This window comes from Bos grunniens, chromosome 5, assembly GCF_055505025.1.
Source record: "Bos grunniens cultivar Pamir isolate PY7600 chromosome 5, Bosgru_T2T1.0, whole genome shotgun sequence".
Lineage (NCBI taxonomy): Eukaryota > Metazoa > Chordata > Mammalia > Artiodactyla > Bovidae > Bos > Bos grunniens.
Genome location: NC_141169.1, coordinates 113,658,233 through 113,681,554, shown reverse-complemented (window position 1 = coordinate 113,681,554; position 23,322 = coordinate 113,658,233). Strand labels below are relative to the sequence as shown.

General features: G+C 46.8%; 1 protein-coding gene and 1 long non-coding RNA gene across 6 annotated transcripts in view; one reads left to right on the top strand and one right to left on the bottom strand.

The window, feature by feature from the left end:
* Positions 1-1,675: 1,675 nt before the first annotated feature.
* Positions 1,676-18,093, top strand: LOC147373140 (uncharacterized). Of its 2 annotated transcripts, none has more exons than XR_015164544.1 (3): positions 1,676-2,408; positions 2,969-3,008; positions 15,989-18,093. It is a non-coding gene; the product is annotated as an uncharacterized LOC147373140 (long non-coding RNA). The 2 variants fall into 2 exon arrangements; XR_015164545.1 differs by having other exon boundaries at positions 1,676-2,849.
* EP300 (EP300 lysine acetyltransferase) overlaps positions 16,995-23,322 on the bottom strand; it is a 64,420-nt gene continuing 58,092 nt past the window's right edge. For all 4 annotated transcript variants that reach the window (XM_086403012.1, XM_086403010.1, XM_086403014.1 and 1 more), the window contains 3 exons: positions 23,061-23,222; positions 20,537-20,818; positions 16,995-20,283 (listed from right to left, as the gene is read on the bottom strand). In XM_086403012.1, coding sequence (XP_086259138.1) covers positions 18,109-20,283; positions 20,537-20,818; positions 23,061-23,222 — 2,619 coding nt within the window. In that variant the 3' untranslated portion in view covers positions 16,995-18,108. The remainder of the gene's footprint in view (positions 20,284-20,536; positions 20,819-23,060; positions 23,223-23,322) is intronic.

The following is a 23,322-nucleotide window of genomic DNA, read 5'->3' as shown; positions in this document are numbered from 1 at the left end:
TGAGGAATTCAGTTGAAACATCTTACTAAACACAGGTTGCTAAGCAACAGTGGCTACCCTGAAATAGTGTGGCTGTTTCTTCTGCAGTGGAGCTCCTGGGTCTTTGGTCTGAGCTGTCACAAAGGTATGCTTTTTGGCTGGTCTGAGCTATGCCTTTATATACAATCTTACATACTCCCCTCTTTCTGAGGCCTTTCCTCTGTGAGTCACTGCCCCTGTCTCTCCAGGATCATTAAATCTCTTGCTCTCTGTTGGATCATTCCCAAATAACTGCACACATGTGCTCATGTGTCACCCATTCTAGACAAATAAATCCCTTGAAATCACCTCCTCTGTCCCTGACCATTGCGCTCTTCTCTTCCACCCCTCGATGTCTTGAAAGAATTGTCTGTGCACACTACCTACCTCCACTTCTGCTGCTGCTGTCCCTACACTCCACCAAACGCGCTCTGTCAAATTCAAGTACAATTTCTCTGATGTACAGCCACATCGCTGTTCTCTCAGTGGCATTTGCCAAAACTGATGACTCCATGCTTCCTGAAACACTGTTCTTTCTGGGTCCCTCATGGTTTTTCTCCTGCTTCTCTGGCCAGTCCCCTCCCCTTTGCAGGGCCTCCCTCTCATACCAGAACTCTAAGTCCAGGTGATTTTCAGGGCTCTGTCCTGCTTGCTTCTTTTATCTTCTCACCATAAGTGATGTCTTTCATTCTTAATGCTGTAAATACCATTTATATGGCCTGCATTCCCATCTTCAGTCCATGTGTTTGTCCGCTGAGTTCTAGACTTTTATATCTGTAGAGATAACTTACATCATAAATAGAAAAACAGAACACTTTATTCCCTTAACCTAAACCTATTTCTCTCCTAGTTCCCCATTTCACTATCCAGCACCATCAGCCACTTAAGAACTGCTTCTTTATTTCCTCTTGCTCCGTTCCTTACTTTCAATCCATCAGAAAATCCCCTTAATTCTCCAAAACCTATCTCAAACATTTCCCCTTCTATCTCCACTGCCACCCCTTAAACAGACCACCATCATCCTGCTCTGGGTTTCACTGAAGTCTCCTAGCTGGTCTCTCTCCACCTTTTCTGTAAATTGGATTAATTCCTCTGCACAAGTGCAGGCTGGGAGCTCTTTTCCATATCATATCCCTCCTGTCTGGACTTTCTCGGATTCTTGTACAAGCTTTTGAGGAGAAGCCTGGGTGACTCAAAGTTGAAGTTAGAGAGGTAGGCAGGGCCGGAGTAAATCATTGAGTCAACTGATTTACTGCGTGCCCACTGTGCTCGGGCACAACACCGAACGGCACAGTTCTGCCCTCTTAGGGCTTCCGCTCCAATATAATCCAAAGGAAAGGAGACCAGCGCTTTCCCGCCCCAACCAGGGGCAGGCACGGTGCTAACCGCTTTGACACCCGGCCGGCCTCCACCCCCTCCCACCGCCCCGTGACTCTGGGCTGGCCTCAGTTTGCCTCATCTGCAAAATGGGACGATAACTATTAGGCCCAGATCTTGGCGCGCCCCCTGGGGTTACGGGGCGGGAATACCAGCCTGGGGCGGAGTTGCTCGCAATACCCGCCCCGCCCCATGGGTCACGTGGCCTGCGAGCGCGCGCGGGTTCCCGGCGCCAACCGCCGGCTGCCCCGCCCCGCCCCGCGGCCCGACCCCGGCCCGCGCCCCGCCCCGGCCCGCTCCTCGGGAAGGGTGCAGCTTCTGCTGGTGCGAGCCCGGCCAGACTGCTGAACAGCCGGGGGCCAGTCAGGGCGGGTCAGTGACCGCCGTTTAGGGTAGGGGCGCTGGAGTCGTCGCGGGGCAGCGAGATAGGAGAACTACTGAACCGGGGGCTGCCAGAGCTGGGATGCCCGCCTGCCCGTGATGGGGAGGATGGGGCGGCACGACCCCCCACAGGCACACCACCACCATTTGTCTTGGGCTGAGGAGGGGGTCGCGGTCGGCCAGAGCCACGAGCACAGTGCCTGGCACTCAGCGAGCCCTCAAAGTGTCCCGGCCTTGACTGCAGGCCCCCGAGCGGAGAGAAGACAGGAGAGGGAGTGCCAGCTGGACTGACAAGAAGCTAACTGCCATTGTTAGGTATCCAGGCTGGCCAGGCGGGGTCGCCACCCCATCCTTCCCCTGAGGCGCACGGAGCAGTCGTGTGTCCTAGGAGGTCGTGAGAGGCAGCGCTGGGGTGCGAACCCCGGGCCGTTTTTGTCTCTTGCCCGCTGCGCTGGGCTGAGGAAAACGCGTACTCGAACCAGGCTTTGAAAGTTGAGAAGGGTTGGATGGTTGCAGATAACCGAGCGAGCTCTGCCCTGGTTCTCTGAGACCTTGGGAAGACGTTTGATCTCTGTAAGCCACACTTTGCTCTGACGTGAAAACGGCTGGACTTAGGAAGACGTAACTAGTATGTGAGTAGTGCTTTGCAAAGGATAGAGCACTTTCAGATACGTTGTCAGAGATAATTCCTCACAACGCACTGAGGAAGCGTTTTATTAGCCTCCCTATATAGATGGAGAAATTGTGTCCTAGAGACGTTTATAAGATCAGGGAGCAGGGGCAGAGCCTTAATGTTGAATAAATCAAAGGTATGTAGGAATACTGCCTGGCTGAGCATAGAGCTCTGAAAAGCTCAAAGATGCTGTGACTTCATCTGACCTCATCTGAGCGCCTAGCTATTAGTTTAAAGCAGCTCTTTTGCGGAATCTGCCCCTTCCCAAGTCCCAACGACTGTGTCCCAGCAAACAAGATCACCAGGCCCCAGCAGTTTTGACTCTTACTATTTTTTAAACATTTCTTGATTTGGGCTGGATCAACTACGAGGAGTCTATAGGCAGAATCAAAAGTGGGAGGTAGGTAGAGAGGGGGTTGATTGAATTCTGAAAATTCCAGCTGACTATTTTGGGTTTTCTAAGTGAGCGTTCTTTTGAGGGCGTTGGTGATAGATAATTTTTGTCCTTCCTATTGACAGGTTCACCTCCTAGCAGATTACTGGAAGGCAAATGCAAAATGTAAGTAGGAATTTTGAAGTATCAGTTAAAGAACTGAAATCGTTTCTTTGTAGAATAATGGCAGTTAATTTGGTGGCACCACTTCCAGGTGTACAGTTAATTGATGGGTGCTTATCAAATGCCCATTTTTGAGGGGTGTATTTACTAATACATGTAGCAAGGTCTACGCAGCTGGCAGTTTATTATCACAGACACTGACAGGGACCCTAAGAGACGCTGTGTTTTTTTCAGTCCCCATCGGCCTGTGAAAGGGAGAGAGGCCAAGCGTTTTCTACTGTGATGTGTGTCAGGTGTTTCCAGGCTGCCTGTTCTCATTGATCCTGTAACTTTGTTTTTCCCCACAACAAACTTAAAAGGCCGGAGGGGTTTTTATCCTTTTTAGAAATGAGAGTGAAGCGTAGAAAAGTTAAGTAAATCAGCCTTGTTGGTGCTGAAAAAGCTTTTCACTAAACCACACTTTTCCCATTGTTGATCAATCCAGGTTCAGAGTCTGTGAATATTTAATAAACAGCTCCTTAGGCCCGGTGCCTTTGAGTATTTTATTTAATCCTCATGACAACCCACCATGGTTTTTGCTCATTTCAGCTGATCACCTTGAAATCAACTAGGAAACCTTAAAAAAAAAAAAAAAAAAGCCCAATCCCTCCTGCAGGGAAGGGGATAAACATTTATAAATCCATGGTGATGTTCTAGCCCCTCTTTCTAAATGTGATGTGGTGCTGTGGGGACACATGAAGTAAGTAATTCCTTTAACGCAATCCTGACATTTCAAAAAGGGAGATGCAAAACAGGTGTGGGCCTTATCTAACAAACTGAATAGCAGGAGCATATTCTTCCACTGACCACAATTAAATCTGAAAACGTCACTGGTTTCCTATGATAAGTGCACTCAATAGTGATTAGTGAGACTAACCACTATTGTGACACTTGGACCAATTCAGTTCAGTTGCTCAGTCATGTCTGACTCTTTGTGACCCCATGGACTACAGCAGACCAGGCTTCCCTGTCCATCATCAACTCCCAGAGCCTACTCAAACTCATGTCCATCGAGTCAGTGATGCCATCCCACCATCTCATCCTCTGTCATCCCCTTCTCCTCCTGCCTTCCATCTTTCTAAGCATCAGGGTCTTTTTCAGTGAGTCAGTTCTTCGCATCAGGTGGCCAAAGTATTGGAGCTTCTGCTTCAACATCAGTCCTTCCAATGAATATTCAGGACTGATTCCCATTAGGATAGACTGTTTGGATCTCCTTGCAGTCCAGGGGACTCGCAAGAGTCTTCTCCAACACCACAGTTCAAAAATATCAATTCTTCAGCATTCAGGTTTCTTTATGGTCCAACTCTCACATCCATACGTGACTACTGGAAAAACCATAGCTTTGATTAGATGGACCTCTGTCGGCAAAGTAATGTCTCTGCTTTTTAATATGCTGTCTCGGTTGGTCATAACTTTCCTTCCAAGGAGCAAGTGTCTTTTAATTTCATGGCTGCAATCACCATCTGCAGTGATTTTGGAACCCAAGAAAATGAAGTCTCTTACTGTTTCCATTGTTTCCCTTCTATTTGCCATGAAGTGATGGGACCAGATGCCTTGATCTCAGTGTTTTAAATGTTGAGTTTTAAGCCAACTTTTTCACTCTCCTCTTTCACTTTCATCAAGAGGCTCTTTATAAGGGTGGTGTCATCTGCATATCTGAGGTTATTGATATTTCTCCCTGCAATCTTGATTCCAGCTTGTGCTTCATCCAGCCATGCATTTTGCATGATGTAGTCGGCATATGAGTTAAATAAACAGGGTGACAATATACAGCCTTGTCGTACTCCTTTCCCGATTTGGAACCATGCGGTTCTAACTGTTGCTTCTTGACCTGCAATCAGATTTCTCAGGAGGCAGGTAAGATGTTCTCAGGTGCTGCAGTTCATGGGGTCACAAGAGTCGGATGTGACATAGGGACTGAACAACAGCACCAGCAACAACGCCTTCAAGGTCCACCCGTACTGTTGCAAATGGCAGGATTTTTTTTTTTCAGTGACTAGATCATATTCAGTTGTATCTTCTGTGCTCAGTCCTGTCTGACTCTGTGACCTCATGGACTGTAGCCCGCCAGGCTCCTCTGTCTATGGGATTTTTCAGGCGAGAATACTGGAGTGGGTTGCCATTCCCTACTCCACGGGATCTTCCTGATCCAGGGATCCAACCTGAGTCTCTCTTGTCTCCTGCATTGGCAAGCACGTTCTCGCCACTGCACCACCTGGGAAGCCCCTATTCAATTGTATACATTTAACATATTGTCTGTATTCATTTATCCGTCAGTGAATGGACACCCAGGTGGTTAATATATCTTCACTATTGTAAATATTGCTGCAGTGAACACAAGGGTGCAGATATCCTTTTGATTTAGGGTTCATTCCTTCAGATAGATACCCAGAAGTAGAATGACTGGTTCATATAGTTCTATTTTTAATTATTTTCGGAAACTCCATACTGTTTGCGTAGTGCCTGTACCAGATTTACATGTCCATAATAGTGGATAAGGATTCCCTTTTCTCCACATCCTCACAGACACTTGTTATTTCTTGTCTTTTTTGATAATAGTCACTCTAAAAAGTGTGAGGTGGTCTCTCACTATGGTTTTTATCTGTGTCTCCCTGATGATTAGTGGTGTTGAACACCTTTTCATGGGCCTGTCGGCCATCTGGTGGTCTTGGAAAAATGTCTTTTCAGATCCTCTGCCTATTTTTTAATTGGATTGTTGGCTGTTTGTTTTGCTGTTGAGTTATATGAATTCTTTATATATTTTGGATATTAAATCTTATCAAAGATATGATTTGCAAATATTTTTTCCCATTTGGTAGGTTGCCTTTTCATTTTGCAGATTGTTTCCTTTGCCGAGTAGAAGCTTTTTAGTTTGATGGACGTTTACTTTTGCTGTGTTTGTTTGGTTTTTTGAATAGCGGTTTTTGTTGTATTTATGATTCACAGATATTTACACACATTCTCTTCATATGGCTTGTTCTCTCATCGTTTTTGCAAGGCAAGTTTTAAATCTTGATAAAGTCCAGTTTATCATTTTTAAAGAGGTATATCTAGGAATTCTTTGCCTAACCCAAAGTTACAAAGATTTTCTCTATGTTTTCTTCCATGAGTCTTTTTCTAAAAAAGATTAATTAATTTATTTTTGGCTGCTGGGTCTTTGTTGCTGCATTTGGTCACTCTTCAGTTGCCCAGAGCGGGTGCTACTCTAGTCGGGGTGCACGAGCTGCTCATTTTGGTGACTTCTGTTGTGGAGCACAGCCTCTAGGGCACGTGGCTCAGTAGTTGTACTGCATGGGCTTAGTTGCCCCTTGGCATGTAGGATCTTCCCAGGCCAGGGATTGAGCCTGGGTCCCCTATAGACAGGTGGATTCTTTTCCACTGAGCCACCAAGGAAGTCCATGTTCTTGAATCTTCCTGCATCTCAGTTTTCTCATGTGAAAACTGGAGTACTAACAGAACTTACCTTGCTGGGATTTTGTGAGTGTTGGGTGAGGCAATGTATGTGAAAGCTTAGCGGTACCTGGCAGGTGCAAGTTCCCAAGAACTTTTGGCTGCAAATGTTCCCACTGACCAGAATAACCCAGCCAGTGGGAACCAGGGCTTAAACGGGTCAACAGGGTTGAAACAAATAATAAACAGGAAAAGTATTGGTTAGAGACAGGGTTCTGGAGCACATCGACACAGGGCAGTGTGCCGGAAAGTGGTGGTCAGGACCTCTTTGAGGAGGTGATGCCGTCCCCGAGAGCTGCGTGGTCAGCAGGTGCTCGTCACATGCTGGTGGGGGTGGAGGCAGGGCTGGCAGAGTGCACACGGCTGGAAGGCAGGCTAGCAAGGAATGTGGTGCTGCACAGTGGGGACAGCATGTGACCAAGAGCCCAAACGTGCTGTGACAGCAAGTGCTCTGTCCATCGAAGGAGGGAGTCTGTGCACCAGTTATCAGGGCAGCTTCCTGGAGGAGGAGGCCTTGAGCCACCATCAAGCACTTACAGTGTGTCCCTGGCCCTGTGCTGAGCCCCATGGCTGGTGTGGTCCCCCGCAGCGGAGACTTGCAGAAGAGCTGGGGAGTCCCCTGGGAAAGGCCAGCTGCCCAGTCCAGCGGGGGTCCCTCATCACTTTCGCCAGCCAGCTTGGTCCCTGCGAATCTCTGCCTGCAGGTTCAGAAACCTGCCTCAGCACCAGGAAGCTCTTCTGGTTCTCACGCCCCGGGTGCCACAAGCAAGGGCGTGGGCCTGATGGACACATGCTAGTTAATGTATTTGCCTGGAGAAGTAGAGGACTATTTCAGCCGCATGGCCAGGGGCCAGGGGTGGGGGTTGACAGGCAGTCCCAGACTGTGGCTCCACATCTGGGACCACACCCCGGGAGGTGGTTGGCATGGAGAGTCTGGATATCCCTGGGCTGACCCTTTGCCAGGGCTGGGATGTGTGTCTGCAATGGCCTGTCTTCTCTCAAAGCCATTGCTGATGGGCCCTTCTGATGGGGTAGCAGCGACGTTGGGGACGTCAGTGTAGGCGTGGCAACTGTGCTGTTTCTTTGTGATGATTTTGTATCTTTGAGCTGATCCATTAGAGGACAATCAATTTCACGTTTCCTTTTTTAACCTGAGTGGGAGAAGCTTAATATTTTCCCCGTAGACTGACATTAGGGACCTCGCAAGAATCCCACTTTATTCACTTGTAAAATGAGGATTATGGTCCTCACTTCTGGGAGAGCTGGAACTGTGCTGTCTACAGTAGCATTTCCCTTTCAATTCACTAAAATTAAAGAACAATTCAGTCCCCCAGTTGTAGGAACTGCCTTTCCAGTGCTCAGTTGCCACGTGTGGCTAGTGGCTCAGTGTAGGACAGACTTATATTTTAGGGTTAGGGCCAAGGTCTGCACCATCACAGAACATCCTTACCAGAGAGTTCAGTGAAACGCTGTGTGTCACACACGCTGCACAGTGTGACGTTTGGTGTTTGCTGGCGTCAATGGCCTGGCAGTGGGGGAGGCTAGGGAAGATGCGGCCTCTGGCCAGGAGTCTTCTCTGGGGTGAGGTGAGATGCGGTGAGTCCAGTTCGATGAGTACCCTCACTCCCACACAGGAAACCAAGCATTCCCACCACCCCAGGGAGTTTACCGATAGGTGCCTTCACGGTCAGGCCATACTCTACCCCCATCTGGCCCTCGGCAACCACTGTTCTGATTTTTGCTACTAATGGACTAGCTTTGCCTTTTCTAGAATCTCACATAAATGTAATACAGTATATGCTTTTAAATTTGGCTTTTTTCACGCAGCATTGCGTTCTTTCGAGGCTCATCCTCCTTGTTGCATGAGTGAGGTTGCTTCTTTGCTGGGCAGTGTCCTGGTGGCTGAGCGTCCATCCACCTGGCGCTAGACATTAGGTTGCTTTCAGTTCGGGGCTGTTAGGAATAAAGCTGCTGGGAACGTGCATGCGCAGTTCTCCGCATGGACAAATGTTTGGGGTAAATACTTGGGAATTTCATAGAATTCCTGGGTCTTAGAATACTGGTGTGATTGAATTTATAAAAAACTCTCAAACTGTCTTCCAGAGTTTGGCATTTTAAACATTGAATGGCACGCTGGGAGAATTTTAGTAGTTCGGTGTTCTTACCAACACTTGGTATTGACAGCCTTTTCAATTTGAGCCATTTTAGTGGGTGTATATCTTGTGGTTTTGGTATCTTGTGGTTTTAGTTTGCATTTCTCTGAAGACTAATGATGTTAATAAGCACTTTTCATTTGCTTATTGTCATTCACATATCTTATCATGTGAAGTGTGTGCTTAAATCTTATTGCCTATTTTTTAATTGGGTTATCTGTCTTCTTACTATTAAGTTGTAGGGGTTCTTTATTCTAGATGCTGGTCTTTTTTTTAGTGTATCAAGTATGTGTATTGTGAATATTTTCCCAGGTTGTGGGCTGTTCACATTTTCTTAACGGTGTTTTATGAGTATTAAACTGTGTTTTACTCAAGTTAATAAAAAAATTTTTTTATGGGTCATGATTTTTGCATCCTAAGAAATCTTTGCCTCTCCAGATTTGCAGAGATTTTTTTTTTTTTACTATGTTTCCTTCCAGAAAATTCAGTAGTTGTAGCTTTAACTTTTCAGTTCAGTTCAGTTCAGTTGCTGAGTCGTGTCCAACTCTTTGCAACCCAGTGAACCGCAGCATGCCAGGCCTCACTGTCCATCACCAACTCCTGGAGTCTACCCAAACACATGTCCATTGAGTCAGTGATGCCATCCCACCATCTCATTCTTTGTCATCCCCTTCTCCTCCCACCTTCAATCTTTCCCAGCATCAGGGTCTTTTCAAAGGACTCAGCTTTTCGCATCAGGTGGCCAAAGTATTGGAGTTTCAGCTTCAACATCAGTCCTTCCAATGAACACTCAGGACTTATCTCCTTTAGGATGGACTGGTTTGATCTCCTTGTAGTCCAAGGGACTCTCAAGAGTCTTCTCCAACACCACAGTTCAAAAGCATCAATTCTTTGGCGCTCAGCTTTCTTTATAGTCCAACTCTCACATCCATACATGACCACTGGCAAAACCATATCCTTGACTAGATGGACCTTTGTTGGCAAAGTAATGTCTCTGGTTTTTAATATACTGTCTAGGTTGGTTATAACTTTCCTTTCAAGGAGCAAGTGTCTTTTAATTTCATGGCTGCAGTCACCATCTGCAGTGATTTTGGAGCCCAAAAATAAAAAGTCAGCCACTGTTTCCACTGTTTCCCCATCTATCTGCCATGAAGTGATGGGACCAGATGCTGAGTTTTAAGCCAACTTTTTCACTCTCCTCTTTCACTTTCATCAAGAGGCTCTTTAGTTCTTCTTCACTTTCTGCCATACGGGTGGGTGGTGTCATCTGCATATCTGAGGTTATTGATATTTCTCCTGGCAATCTTGATTCCAGCTTGTGTTTCTTCCAGTCCAGCGTTTCTCATGATGTACTCTGCATATAAGTTAAATAAACAGGGTGACAATATACAGCCTTGACGTACTCCTTTTCCTATTTGGAACCAGTCTGTTGTTCCATGTCCAGTTCTAACTGTTGCTTCCTGACCTGCATGCAGGCTTCTCAAGAGGCAGGTCAGGTGGTCTGGTATTCCCATCTCTTTAAGAATTTTCCACAGTTCATTGTGATCCACACAGTCAAAGGCTTTAGTTTGTATATGGTTTGATGTGTAAATCAGGTTTTTTTTTGGTGTTTTACTTATAACTGCTTGTTTCACTATCATTTACTTAAAAGATTATTCTTTCACTGTCAAATTACCTTGGTGCCTTTGGTGTGCATAAGTTGTCCGTGAATATGTGGGTCTCATTTTCTTTCATTATTTTATTTCACTGCCCCGGGTCTTAGTTGCAGCTATAGAAACTCTTAGTTGCAGTGTGTGGGATCTAGTTCTCTGACTAGGGATTGAACTTCAGCCCCATGCATTGGGAGCACAGAGTCTTAGCCACTGGCTCAACAGGGGAGTCCCTGACTCCTTTGCATTTCTATATGCATTTTAAGATCAGCATGTCAATTTCTTCTTAAAAAAAAAGTACATTTTCTTGATAGGGATTGCATTGAATCTGTAGATTAGTTGGAGAGTAGTATAGGCGTACCTCAGATATATTGACAGTTTGTTTTCAGACCACCGCAGGAAAGCAAGTATTGCCATAAAGTGAGTTACATGAATTTGTTTATTTCCTAGTGCTTAACTCTTAAAATTAAGAGTTATGTTTACACTGTCCTATAGTTTATTACATGTGCAATAGCATTATGGCTAAAAAACAATGTACATATCTTTTAATTTTAAAATTGTGAGACTTCTCTCATGGTCCCATGGTTAAGAATTTGACTGTTAATGCAGGAGACACGGGTTCGATCCCTGATCTGGGAAGATCCCACATTGCCTTGGAGCAGCAAAGCCCACGCACTGCGTCTACTCAAGCCTGCTCACCTACAGCCTGTGCTTTGCAATGAAGTGTAGCCCCCGCTCACGACAAGAGAAAGCCCATACACAGCAGAAAAAAGACCCAGCGCAGCCAAAAATAAATAAGTAAATCATTTAAAAATACTATTGTTAGATTATAGTATTGTATACAATTATACTATTGCTAAAAATGCTAACCATCTAAGCCTTCAGTGAGTTGTAACCATTTTGCTGGTGGAGATGTTGATCAGGGTGGTTGGGGTGACTGGTTATTTCTTAAAATTGACAACAGTGAAGTTTGAATCATCAAGTGACTCTTCCTTTCCCAGATGCTTTCTCTGTAGCATGCACAGCTGTTTGGTAGCATTTTACCCCCAGTAGAATTTCCTTCAAAGTTGGGGTCAGTCCTCTCAAGCTCTGCCACTGTTATCACCTAGGTTTCTGTAATCTTCTACCCCACTGTTGCCCAACAGTCTTCACAGTATCCTCACTAAGAGTAGGCTCCATCTCAAGAAACGACTTTCTTTGCTTATGTATGAGAAGCAACTCCTCACCCAAATTTTATCATGAGGTGGCAGCAATTCAGTCACTTCTTCAGGTGCCACTTCTCATTCTCTTGCTGTTTCCACCACCTCTGCAGTTACTTCCTCTCACTGAAGTCTTTTTTTTTAATTAAAAAAATAATTTATTTATTTTTGGCTGTTCTAGGTCTTTGTTGCTGCATGGGCTTTTCTCTACTTGCGGTGAGCAGGTGCTACTCTCCACTTGTGGTGCTCGGGCCTCTCATTGCTATGGCTTCTCTTGTGGAGCACAGGCTCTAGGGAGCTCGGGCTTCAGTAGCTGTGGCTCCTGGGTTCTAGAGCACAGGTTTAATAGCTGTATCACACAGGCTTAATTGTTCCATGGCTTGTGGGATCTTCCCGGATCAGGGATTGCACCGATGTCCCCTGCATTGGCAGGCGAATTCTTTACCACTGAGTCACCAGGGAAGCCCTCCACTGAAGTCTTGAATGCCTCAGAGTCATCCACAAGGGTTGGAATCATCTTCCAAACTCCTGTTAATACCTCTTGCCTTGAATCTGTTGGCAGCTAGAGTGGTGAATCCTTTCCAGAAGGCTTTCGGCTGATTTTGCCTGGATCCATCAGAGAAATATCACTATCTGTGGAAGCTATAACCTTATGAAATGTGTTTCCTAAAAATAAGACTTGAAAGTAGGAGTTACTCCTTGACCCGCAGGCTGCAGAAGGGATGTCAGCAGGCATGAGGACAATAGTAATCTCATTACATCTCTGCCAGAGCTCTGGGGGACCAGGTGCATTGTCAAGAAGCAGCACTATTTTGAAAGAGATCTTCTTTTCTTTGCAGTATGTCAACAGTGGGCTTAAAATATTCAGTAAACAACATTTATACAGGAGTACTATCATCCAGGCTTTGTTTTTCCATTTATAGAACCCAGGCAGAGTAGATTTAGCCTAATTATCAAGTGTCCTAGAATATTCAGAATGGCAAACGAGCCCAGGCTTCAACTTCAAGTCATCAGTTCTGTTATTCCCTAAGAAGGGAGTCAGCCTGTCCTTTGAAGATGTGAAGCCAGGCATTGCACTGACTTCTCTTTAGTTATGAAGACCCTATATAGTGTCTTCATTTGTTATTGTTATTCAGTCGCTCAGTCGTCTCCGACTGTTTGCGACCGCATGGACTGCAGCACGCCAAGGCCTCCCTGTCCTTCACTACCTCCCGGAGTTTACTCAAACTCATGTCCATTGAGTCGGTGATGCCATCCAACCATCTCATCCTCTGTTGTCCCCTTCTCCTCCCGCCTTCAGTCTTTTCCAGCATCAGGGTCTTTTCTAATGAGTCAGCTCTTCACATCTTCATTTGTTTTATCTGCATCGAAAATGTTTGGTGCAACCACTGCTGTTAATTATCTTAGCTAGATCTTCTGGACAACTTGCTGCAGCTTCTTCATCAGCACTTGGTATTTCACCTCGTACTTCTGTGTCACGGATGTGGTTTCTTAAACCTCATGAACCAGTCTCTGCTGGCCTCAGATTTTTCTTCTGCAGCTTCATCACCTCTCTCAGCCTTCCTAGATTAAAGAGGTAGGGCCTTCTCTGGATTAGGCTTTGGCTTAAGGGACTGTTGGGGCTGGTTTGATCTTCTTTCCAGATCACTAAAAGTTTGTTTTCCACATCAACAGTAAGGCTGTTTTGCTGTCTTATCATTTATGTGTTCATTGGAGTAGCAATGTTAAGTTCCCTCAAGTATTTTTCCTTTGCGCTCACAACTTAATCTGTTTGGTGCAAGAGGCCAGCTTTCAGCCCAGTCTTAGCTTTTGACATATCTTGCTCACTAAGCTCCATCATTTCTGGCTTTTGCTTTAAAGGGAGAGACGTGTGACTCTTCCTTTCACCTGAACATTTAGAGGCCATCATAGGGTTATTAATTGGCCCAGTTTCAGTATTGTTTTGTCTCAAGGAATGGGGAGGCCTGAGGAGAGGGAGAGAGATGAGGGGATGGCCAGTCAGTGGAGCAGTCAGACCACGCACATTTATGGATTCAGTTCGCCATCTTAGATGGGCATAGTTCTTAGTTTCCCAAGACAATTTTAATAGTAACATCAAAGACCACTGATCATAGATCACCATTTTGTTCTTTAGTCGCTACTACTACTACTACTAAGTCACTTCAGTCATGTCCGACTCTGTGCGACCCCATAGATGGCAGCCCACCAGGCTCCCCAGTCCCTGGGATTCTCCAAGCAAGAACACTGGAGTGGGCTGCCATTTTCTTCTCCAATGCATGAAAGTGAAAAGTGAAAGTGAAGTCGCTTAGTCGTGTCTGACTCTTAGCGACCCCATGGACTGCAGCCTACCAGGCTCCTCCATCCATGGGATTCTCCAGGCCAAAGTACTGGAGTGGGGTGCCATTGCCTTCTCCGCTTTAGTTGCTAAGTCGTGTCCAACTCTTTGCTACCCCATGGACTACAGCACGCCAGGCTCCTCTGTCCTTTACTATCTCCTGGGGTTTGCTCAAATTCATGTCCCTTGAGGCAGCAGTGCTATCTAACCATCTCATCCTCTGCCACCCCTTCTCCTTTTGCCTTCAGTCTTTTCCAGCATCAGGGTCTTTTCCAGTGAGTCAGCTCTTTGCATCAGGTGGCCAAAGTTTGGAGCTTCAGCTTCAGTCTCAGCATCAGTCCTTCCAATGGATATTCAGAGTTGATTTCCTTTCAGATTGACTCATTTGGTCTCCATGCTGTCCACAGGACTCTCAAGAGTCTTCTCCAGCACCACAATTCAAAAGCATCAATTCTTTGGTGCTCAGCCTTCCTTACGGTCCAGCTCTCACATCCATACATGACTGCTGGAAGAACCCCAGCTTTGACTGTACAGGCCTTTGTTGGCAAAGAGACGTCTTTGCTTTTTAATACCGTTTGTCATAGCTTTCCTTCCAAGGAGCAAGCATCTTTTAAATTTCATGGCTGCAGTCACCATTGTCTGCAGTGATTTTGGAACCGAAGAAAATAAAATGTTACTGCTTCTGCTTTCCCCCCTTCTATTTGCTATAGCAAATATAATAATGAAAAAGTTTGAAATATTGGGAGAATTACCAAAATGTGACACAGAAATGAAGTGAGCAAATATCATTGGAAAACTGGCGTTGGTAGACTTGCTTGATGTAGGGATTACACAAATCTTGCTTGTAAAAAAAAAGTGAGTATCTGCAAAGTGCAATAAAGTGAGGCACAATAAAACAAGGTATGTCCGCACTTTCTTAACAATATGTGGTCTTCCCAGTCTTCTGATCCATGAACAAGGATGTCCTTTTATTTCTTTAGGTCTTTCATTTCTTTCAGTGATGTTCTGTAGTTTTCAGTGTACAATTGTGCATGTCTTTTGTTAAATTTATTCTTAAACATTTTATCCTTTTTGATGCTGGCCTGTGCGCTCCTTGAACAGCATGACTACGTCCTGAACTTAACACTTCGGGAAACTAGAGATCAGGTTCCCTGGTTGGAGAACCCTGGAACTTAAGTTTATTATTCCTTAGTTTTTGTCCCTTCAGTTTTTAGTCTGTGTTTTGGATTTGTTTGGAATACAGCCCTGTGTCGTCAGCCATCACCGGGGCTTCTCTGCAGTGAGAGAAAGGATGCCGGGGAAGGCAGGGCTGGAGTCCAGCAGCCTTTGGCTCGCTCTGGCTGTAGGACCTTGCACACACTCCCAAGCTGCAGTCTTCTCATCTGTCAGCTTTTGGAGCTGGTTTTGAGGATTCAGTGAGCTAGTAAATGAAAAAGCACCTGGACACTGCTGCACCCATTTCCTAGACTGATGTCCGAGAAACAGCCCAATTGGAAACTTGGGGCTCCTTTTAGACCTTTTGATTGTGGTAATTTTCAATACACAGAAACACTGGAATCACCTTCTTGTATCCCTGGCTGTGTATTAATTCAATCTTTCCTCTCCCTAGCACTGCCTCTGGCCTGGGCGAGGACAGCTTGTGTCCTCCTCCCCATTTAATTATTTCTGTCCCCACTTCCTCCTTGCAAAATTGCGAATGTTAACACTTCAATCCAGCTGTATTTGGCCAAAGAGGCTAGGGTTACCTAGGCTGGAAATCCACTGCTTGGAAATGGATGGAATTTTAAGTATCTTCCTTGTTGGGCGCTCAGATCTACCCTGGGTCTCTAGTTGTGGGGACCACACTGGGGACCTTTCTGTAACAGGCACTCATATCTTCTCTCTGGTCTGTCATGGGGACCTGAAGCTGTTTTTTTCCCAGTAGGAACTGACTCTTCTCTTCAGGGGCGGAGACCGTCCTCACCTCTCTCCTTTGGATCCCATCCATCTCCCCCACAAAGCTGTGGATAGTCCCCACAAAGGAAAGTTTAAGTGCTGTCCTCCCCAGAAACTTCCCAATAGCCAGAAGCTTTTACTCCTACTTCCTCTGTTCCCTGCTTACAATGCTTAAGACTTTCCACTTTATCTTGTTTAAGCATCATTCTGTCTTTTCTTCTAGATCACTAGCTGGCTAGCCTGAGGGCAAAGCTGCACCGCATCCACGTGTGTTGTCCGGCCTGGCACAGAACGTAGGCGCTGCGTGTATGTCTGCTGGACCACTGACCTGAGGCAGGTGGACACTGGCTAACATTTTCTGGGATGGGGGCTTGAGTGTGCTGGTCCACCTCACATGGACATACTGGTTATTTTTGCTGAGACCAAGTAAACTAGTGGAAAGGCCAAACAGGAGTTTGAATTAAGGTACTTGAAGAGGGTCTTCTTTCCTTAGCCTTTAGCAGATGATCGAGTCAATGTAAATTAAAGCTCTATTAGAGTAACAAGGAAGACCTGCCAAATGCTGCCAGAGCAGCTCACTCCAGGGTCCTTCTGACTTTTCAGACTTGTCCACAGTGGATGTAATATTCTGTAGAGGAAGGGCCGGTTCCCCTTCTGTTCTTCAACACCCATCTCAGTACCAGACTCTGTGCTAGTCTCTCTCAGCCTTCCCATTGTGGGTTTTATTTCCAGAGTGTCTTTTCCTACAGCCTCATCCCCCCAGGACTTCTTGGCTGGCAGTCAGCAAAATAAAGTGTGTTTCACAGAGAACAGGGCTGTATTGTTGCCCCAGCTTCCAGTGGAGCTACTTGTGACTTCAGCAGGTATGACTCCTCTTAGGTGGTCATTCTTACTCCTTTAAGATGAGGGTGACTGAATGACGACCATGCGGTCATACATAGGGGACCATAGAGAAGGAGCTGTATCAAGCTGATAAAGGCTTGTATCAATTCAAATGGATACAATTAATGTTTAGCTGGTGCTTGTCTTTTTCCCTGGCAAGTCTTTTTCCAAAATTTTGGATGAATTTATCAAAATCTATCTTATCACAAAATCACTTCACGTAGTAGTTAGGGAGGGCTGTTAAGCCAGTGCTCTCACCTTCCGCCCGAAATCCCAGATGTCAGGCATTTAAACCAATGGTTTCCAACACAGAGATGCAACCGCAAGAAGTGAAACAAAATCAGGGGTCTGTCTCACACGGTTTATTTAACAATAGGTAATAAGAAATCAAATTTAACAGTCTATACAGTGATCCAAAGTTCATATTTATAAGTAATCAATTTTAATCGCATGATTTACAAGTTGAGGGTTTTTGCTTTCTATTTTCAAGTTTTACAGAAAGTGTGTGTGTGTGGGGGGTGGGGGCAGGGTAAGGAGGAAGAAAGCAAGCACAGAAGAAACCCCAGGGACATTCTGCGTGTTAAAATCATCCCACTGGAATCGTTTCTTACCCTCTTTTTAATTTTTTCCTTTGTTAGATGTAAAAATAACGAAAAAAATTCTTTCAAGAAACAGAACCACAATATATATAATACATCAATTTGGCAGCTGCCCCTGTATATTTTGAAAAAAGTCATTTTTCTCTCTACATGTACAAATTACTTTAATACTTGAAGTTTTTACGATCAGACTTACGGAATAGAAAATTTTCTGGAGCACAAAAGTTGACTTGAGGGGAGCAAAGGGGTTTTTTTTTTTTTTCTTTTTTTTCTTTTTTTAAACATTTTTAAAAGAATGAACGTCTTTGCACCCAGAGAAAAAAAATTGGTATTTTAATATATATTTATATATATTTATATATATATAGAATGAATTTTAAAGTAACATTAACCCCTTTTGTCCTCTGGTTTTAGAAATGTTCTTTTTTAACTCTTTCATAAAGTGAGGAAAATAGGGAAAAATGTCAACCATCTGCACCAGTAAATAATAACTATTAATATTACATATTTTCATTAATTTAAAAAAAATAATAAAACCTATTGGAGGTGCAAGGCAGGAGCATGTGGTTGGCTTCACAGACCTCAGCCTCCTCCCAGTGCACACTTGAACCAAACACACAAGGGAAAAAAAACAGGCTGGTGGTAACCAGCCATTAACAAAAATATATTCTTTGTATTCTATCACCCCTCAGGTTCATCTCGCATGTTTGCTCGAAACCACAAACAGCTACTGCACAGTTCTTATGTGTTCCAAGGAAAATTGTCTCTTAGGCTAAGAAAGATTCAAAAAAATTGTTTGCAGTACAAAAAGTCTTAAGAGAAAATAATTTTTTTTTTGCTCCCAAAATACTACAAGGTGTCTCTAGTGTATGTCTAGTGTACTCTGTGAGAGGTTTGAATTCAAGTCTGAGTTGTCGGTGCCGAGTCCCAGGTCCGTGGCGCTCGCACCATGGAGGTTTGCCATGCCTGGATTGCTAGCGAGCTGAGAGAGCATCGAATTCTGGTCCGGGCTGGCAAAATGCCCTTGTTCCATGGGGTTGCCCTGGGCAGCGACCAGTCCAGGATGTGGAGAACTGGTCTGTGGGGAGACGTGGTGTGGAGAAGGCTGAGGCTGCATCCGTGGGGAAGGGCTGGAGTGGGGGGGCTGGGACTGAGGCCGCGGAGAAGGGACAGGCTGGGGAGATCGCACTTGATTGGAGAGAGACGGGATCTGCTGGCCTTGGAGGTGCGGGGACTGAGCCTGACTCGGGAGCATGTGCTGCTGGGGGCTCATGGGGTTGGGCTGGGCCGGCGAGCCCATCTGTTGCTGAAGGAGCCGCTGCTGGTAGGCCTGCAGACTGGCTCCCGCCTCTGCTCCCAGGGCCTGCGGGAGCTGGCCCATCTGTCCCATGCTCCCTTGTGGTATCTGCTGCATGTGATGCTGCATTCGCGGTGGCGGCTGCTGCTGCGGGGCAGGGTAGCCCACGCCCTGGGGAGGCTGGAACTGGTTGTGGTTGGCCAGCCCCGGGCCCATCCCTGGCCCCGCTCCCTGCTGCTGCTGCTGCATCATCTGCTGTCGCCTCAAGATGTCTCGGAATTGCGAGGGCATGGTGCTGTGATTCATGTTCATCTGCTGAGCCTGTGGGCTCATCCCGCCCATGGGTGGCGGGAGCTGCTGCTGCTGCGTGGGCTGCTGGGGCAGGCCAGCCCTCGGGACACCTGCCTGCATGGGGTTCAAGTTCTGCATGGCGGGGCTGGAGTGGACCCCCTGCTGACCTGGCATAGCGGGGGGCTGCAGGCCCGGCTGCCCGGGGAGGGGCTGCGGGTTGGAGTTGGCGTACTTGGCAGCCCGCTGTTTGATGAACGCAGCCAATAGCTGGGGGTTGGCATGAAGGATACTGAGCACCTGTTGCTGCTGCAGGGGGGAGCTGGGAGACCTGAGAGTCCGCAGGAGGTTCTGTAAGGCTTGTTGAGACACAGTGCCTGGCTTGAGAGGGCTCACACCTACCTGGCCCAGGCCCGGCTGGGGAGGCATGTTCAGGGGCTGCCCGTGCTGTGACACCGACATCATGGCTGGCCGGGGCATCCCGGACTGCAGCTGCTGGGGCTGGGGCAGTCCTCCCTGGGCCCATGGGGGTTGCTGCTGCATGCCAGTGGGCCCCATCCCTGGCTCCAAATGCCCACCAGGCCCTCTGGCCATGGGGGGCGGGTTCATACCCATAGGGGCCATGGGAGTCATCTGCGGCATCTGGTGCTGGATCGGCCGCTGAAAGATTTGCACGTGGGCCATCTGGCGTTGCGTCTCGGCTGCCCTCTGAATCTGCATGGCCACCTCCACTGCTGCAGGTGGGGGTCCCGGAAGTGGGGGCTGAGCAGTCTGAGGAGGGGTCGGGGGGGTCACCTGGCCTGCTGCCTTGCCCTGGGACACTGGGCCAGCAGCTTGAGTCCTGGGCAAGTAGGGCGGCATGTTGTTGGGAGGTGTGGGCTGGGGCTGAGAGGGGGGTGGGGGCTGGGGTGTCTGCGGGGTGGTGGGCTGCTGGCCCGTCGGCGTGGTAGGGGTGGCAGGGGTAGGGGAGGGCAGGCCCTGCTGCTGCCCCACCACACCAGTCCGCTGCATGCTGGCCATCCTCCTGCGCAGCATCTGGGCCTGCTGGAGCCGGTGCTGCAGCTGCTGCTGCCGGAGCTTCTGCTTGATGTTGAGGCAGAAGGGCACGGGGCACTTGTTCTCCTGGCAGTGCTTGGCATGGTAGCAGCACAGGGCGATGAGCTGTTTGCAGATGGGGCAGCCGCCGTTGGTCTTGCGCTTGCAGCCCTTGGTGTGCTGCACCACCCGCTTCATCTTCTGGCAGGACGGCAGCGAGCAGTTGGCGTTGCGGCACTGGCAGGCGTGCACCAGCGACTGGATGCAGCGCTGGATGCTCAGGCGGCGGGAGTCTCCCGGGCTCTGCGTGGCGGCAGCCTGCTGGTTGTTGCTCTCGTCATCAAGCCCCAGCCCGAGCTTCTCCATCTTGTGGTCGTGGTTTTTAGTGTTGTAGCAGGTGATACACAAGTCATAATCCTGGGGAAAACAGAGGCGCAGGTCAACACTCCAGGATTCAAGCCATTCAAAGGCATTTACATATCCTGCTTGGGCTAAAAAGCCCTAATTTAGAGAAAGCTTCTTTAGCCCAACCACTCAAATCTGACACCAGGCCCCACCTGGCCTGTTCTGGTCCTCACACTGGCCCCGGAGCCTGCCCTCAGGCCAGTACCACCTCTGAACCACCTCCCAGGTACCTGGAACCCCCAGCCCTCCCCGCCAAGGGACCGACCTCACACACGGTGCAGTGCCAGCGTGTCTCCACGTGGTGCTTGCACTCGTTGCAGGTGTAGACAAAGCGGTCCTGGCTCTGGGTGTGCAGCTCCACCAGCATGCACATGGTGGACCACTGGGCTCTTCGCAACGACGAGAACTCCAGGTGCTTGTCCCTTGCAAGGGTGAGAAAGGCATCCCGCCCATCCATCAGGTCACAGGGGATGAGGGGGTCGGGGTCAACAATGGGAGGCAGGGAGTTGGCGGCAGGGCCAGCGATGAGACGGATCACAAAGAAGACCTGCAAAACAGACAGTCTCCTCTGGACTCTGGAACTAGAGTACTGCAGACAGCTGGGCCAGTGCACCTGGGGGGCTGGGATGCCTGGCTTCGTTTTGTGACCACCCCGCAAAGTTACACTATACTGCCCTCGTTCTCTTGCTTCACGCATTTGTTCTCTTTTTTGAAACTGACTACAATGGGCCTAAAACATCTACATCTTATGTTTTCTACCTCATTCAGTAATTCTTCAAAAGAAGAATGGTCAGACACAGGGCCATACAGGGGACATTCTGCTTCAAAGAGGTCAACTTTTAAAATGCAATCTATGGTTTAACCTGACTCTAATTATAAGGAAACAAATCAGAAAAACCCAAATGGATAGATATTCTACAAAGCAATTGGCCTGGAGTCTTCACAAAATGCCCATGTCATGAAAGAAAATAAAGCTAGGAACTGAGACACGGCAACTCAACATGGAGCAGAGGAGCAGATGGGAGGTGGCTACAGGGGTGAGGTTTCCCGAGTGTGAAGTCACAGCACGCTAATGCAGAACGTGTCCTCTGTCTTAGAAGGAGCTTACTGAAATAAAATGTAGCAGAACGTTAACTGATGAATCTAGCTGAAGGCAACAGGAGGGCATCTTCTGTAGAACTTTCCTGTAAGTTTGGAAGGGAAAAAGAAAAAAAAAATCTTTTTCCTTGCTACAGAAACAAAAATTTTTTGTTGAAGTTTAAAAACACAACACAACCACTGTTTCCCATAACCACTGGTATAAAGGCTGCAAGAGAAAGCTGCTGTTATTTCTGTAATAAAATGTAAAATGGAACCTTCAAGACATCAAGAACTTGTAACTGCTGTATTGCCCACTATATCCTGTCAGTTTTTTTGAGGCTGAAAATCTGTGCAAACTGGCAGTAATATTTGTTATATATCTGGGCAGCAATGTTGGCACAGAACAAGAGTCTAGGAAAAGAACACAGTGACTTTCTCGGTGGCCCACTGGTAAACACTGCACTCCACTGCAGGGCATGGGTTCGGCCCCGGGTGAGAGCGGGAGACGGGACGTGGGACTAAGACTGCGCGTGCCAGAAAACAACACAGGACAAGAGCATCCACACTGAGTAAAGACGCATCAAAGCCAGAGTTAAAAGCTCAAGGGGGGATCTGTGATACTGGGTTTGCTACTGCGGCTCAAAGCAAGCATTCATAGAGTGAGGAGGAGTGTTGTGAAAATGCGATCACACACAGGGAAGTACTGTATCTAACAAGTGGGGGCAGATCAAACCACCTGGTGACTCCCTAGGAAACCTTCACTATGGCCAACCTCCAATAACAGCCATCGTGACTGACTCTGCTGAATGTCACCCTAGAGCTAAAACAACACCTAAATTTAATAAAATGATTACAATTAGATTCTAACTCCTAACAGGAGACTACTACCCACAAATTCTTCAGATGATATATCTACAACTGAAGTCATACCGACTACAACATACTCTAAGGGCCTTTCCTAATCGCTGTTATTTCAGAGTTCCACACCTAAAGTCAAACCATCAGTTCCCTCTCCACATTAATAGCCTCTTCCTGTAAGAACCTGATGTCTGAACATGGAGATAAACAGATGTTTAAACAAAGCAACATCTTCAACACGCCTCATCTTACCAACAATAATGTCGAAGGGGAAAAAAACCCAACATACTCAGTTATATTCCCAAACAACAAATAACCAATATAAATATTCAAATAATTCAAAGTTTTAACTTTGCTGTGAAGGCATTCACAAATGCATATATCAAAGTTTAACTTTTCTTCAATTCTCTCCATTTGCCAATTCCCTTTCAGTTAGGCAAAACATTCATTCGTTTTGCCAAAGTTCCATTACAAACTTGAATGGCCAAATAGAGTTCTAAGGGGCTTTGGTCTAAAGCAAGACCACAAAGATACCCAAAAAATATCCAACAAGCCGATCTTCTGAACAATGGACAGAAACACAAACATAAAACGGTTACAAACAATAGGGTCAGACAAACTATGCTTACACTTTTCCCAACACCATATAGCTTTGTAACAGCTACAAATCCAAGTAAGACACCTTACCATTTCCTGTTCTCACCGCCCTCTCTTTGCTTTCTTCTCCCTCAAATGATTTCCTTCCTTCTGAGTTTCATATGATCTGGTGCTCACATCATAGATACCAACTACGGTGGGCAGTTCTGGAGGACCCTGGCCTTGGTTTTCCTGCTCTTCGGCTGTCCCCTTACCTCTTTGTGCTTCTCCATGGTGGCATACAATTTCTGTGAGAGGTCGTTGGATACGTTAGGCATGCCTGGCTTCTTCTTATTGCCACGACTCAGGCTGCTCTTGTTTTTGCTAGTTTTCTTGTTGTTTTTCTTTTTAGCATTTTTGCTGTCTCCCTTTGTCACCTGCAGGTTACCATAAGAGAACAAGAAAATGTTAATAACTCTTTGTTAACAGACTGTTTAGAAGTTTGGAACAGTTATTTGTTAATAACTGTTAAGAACA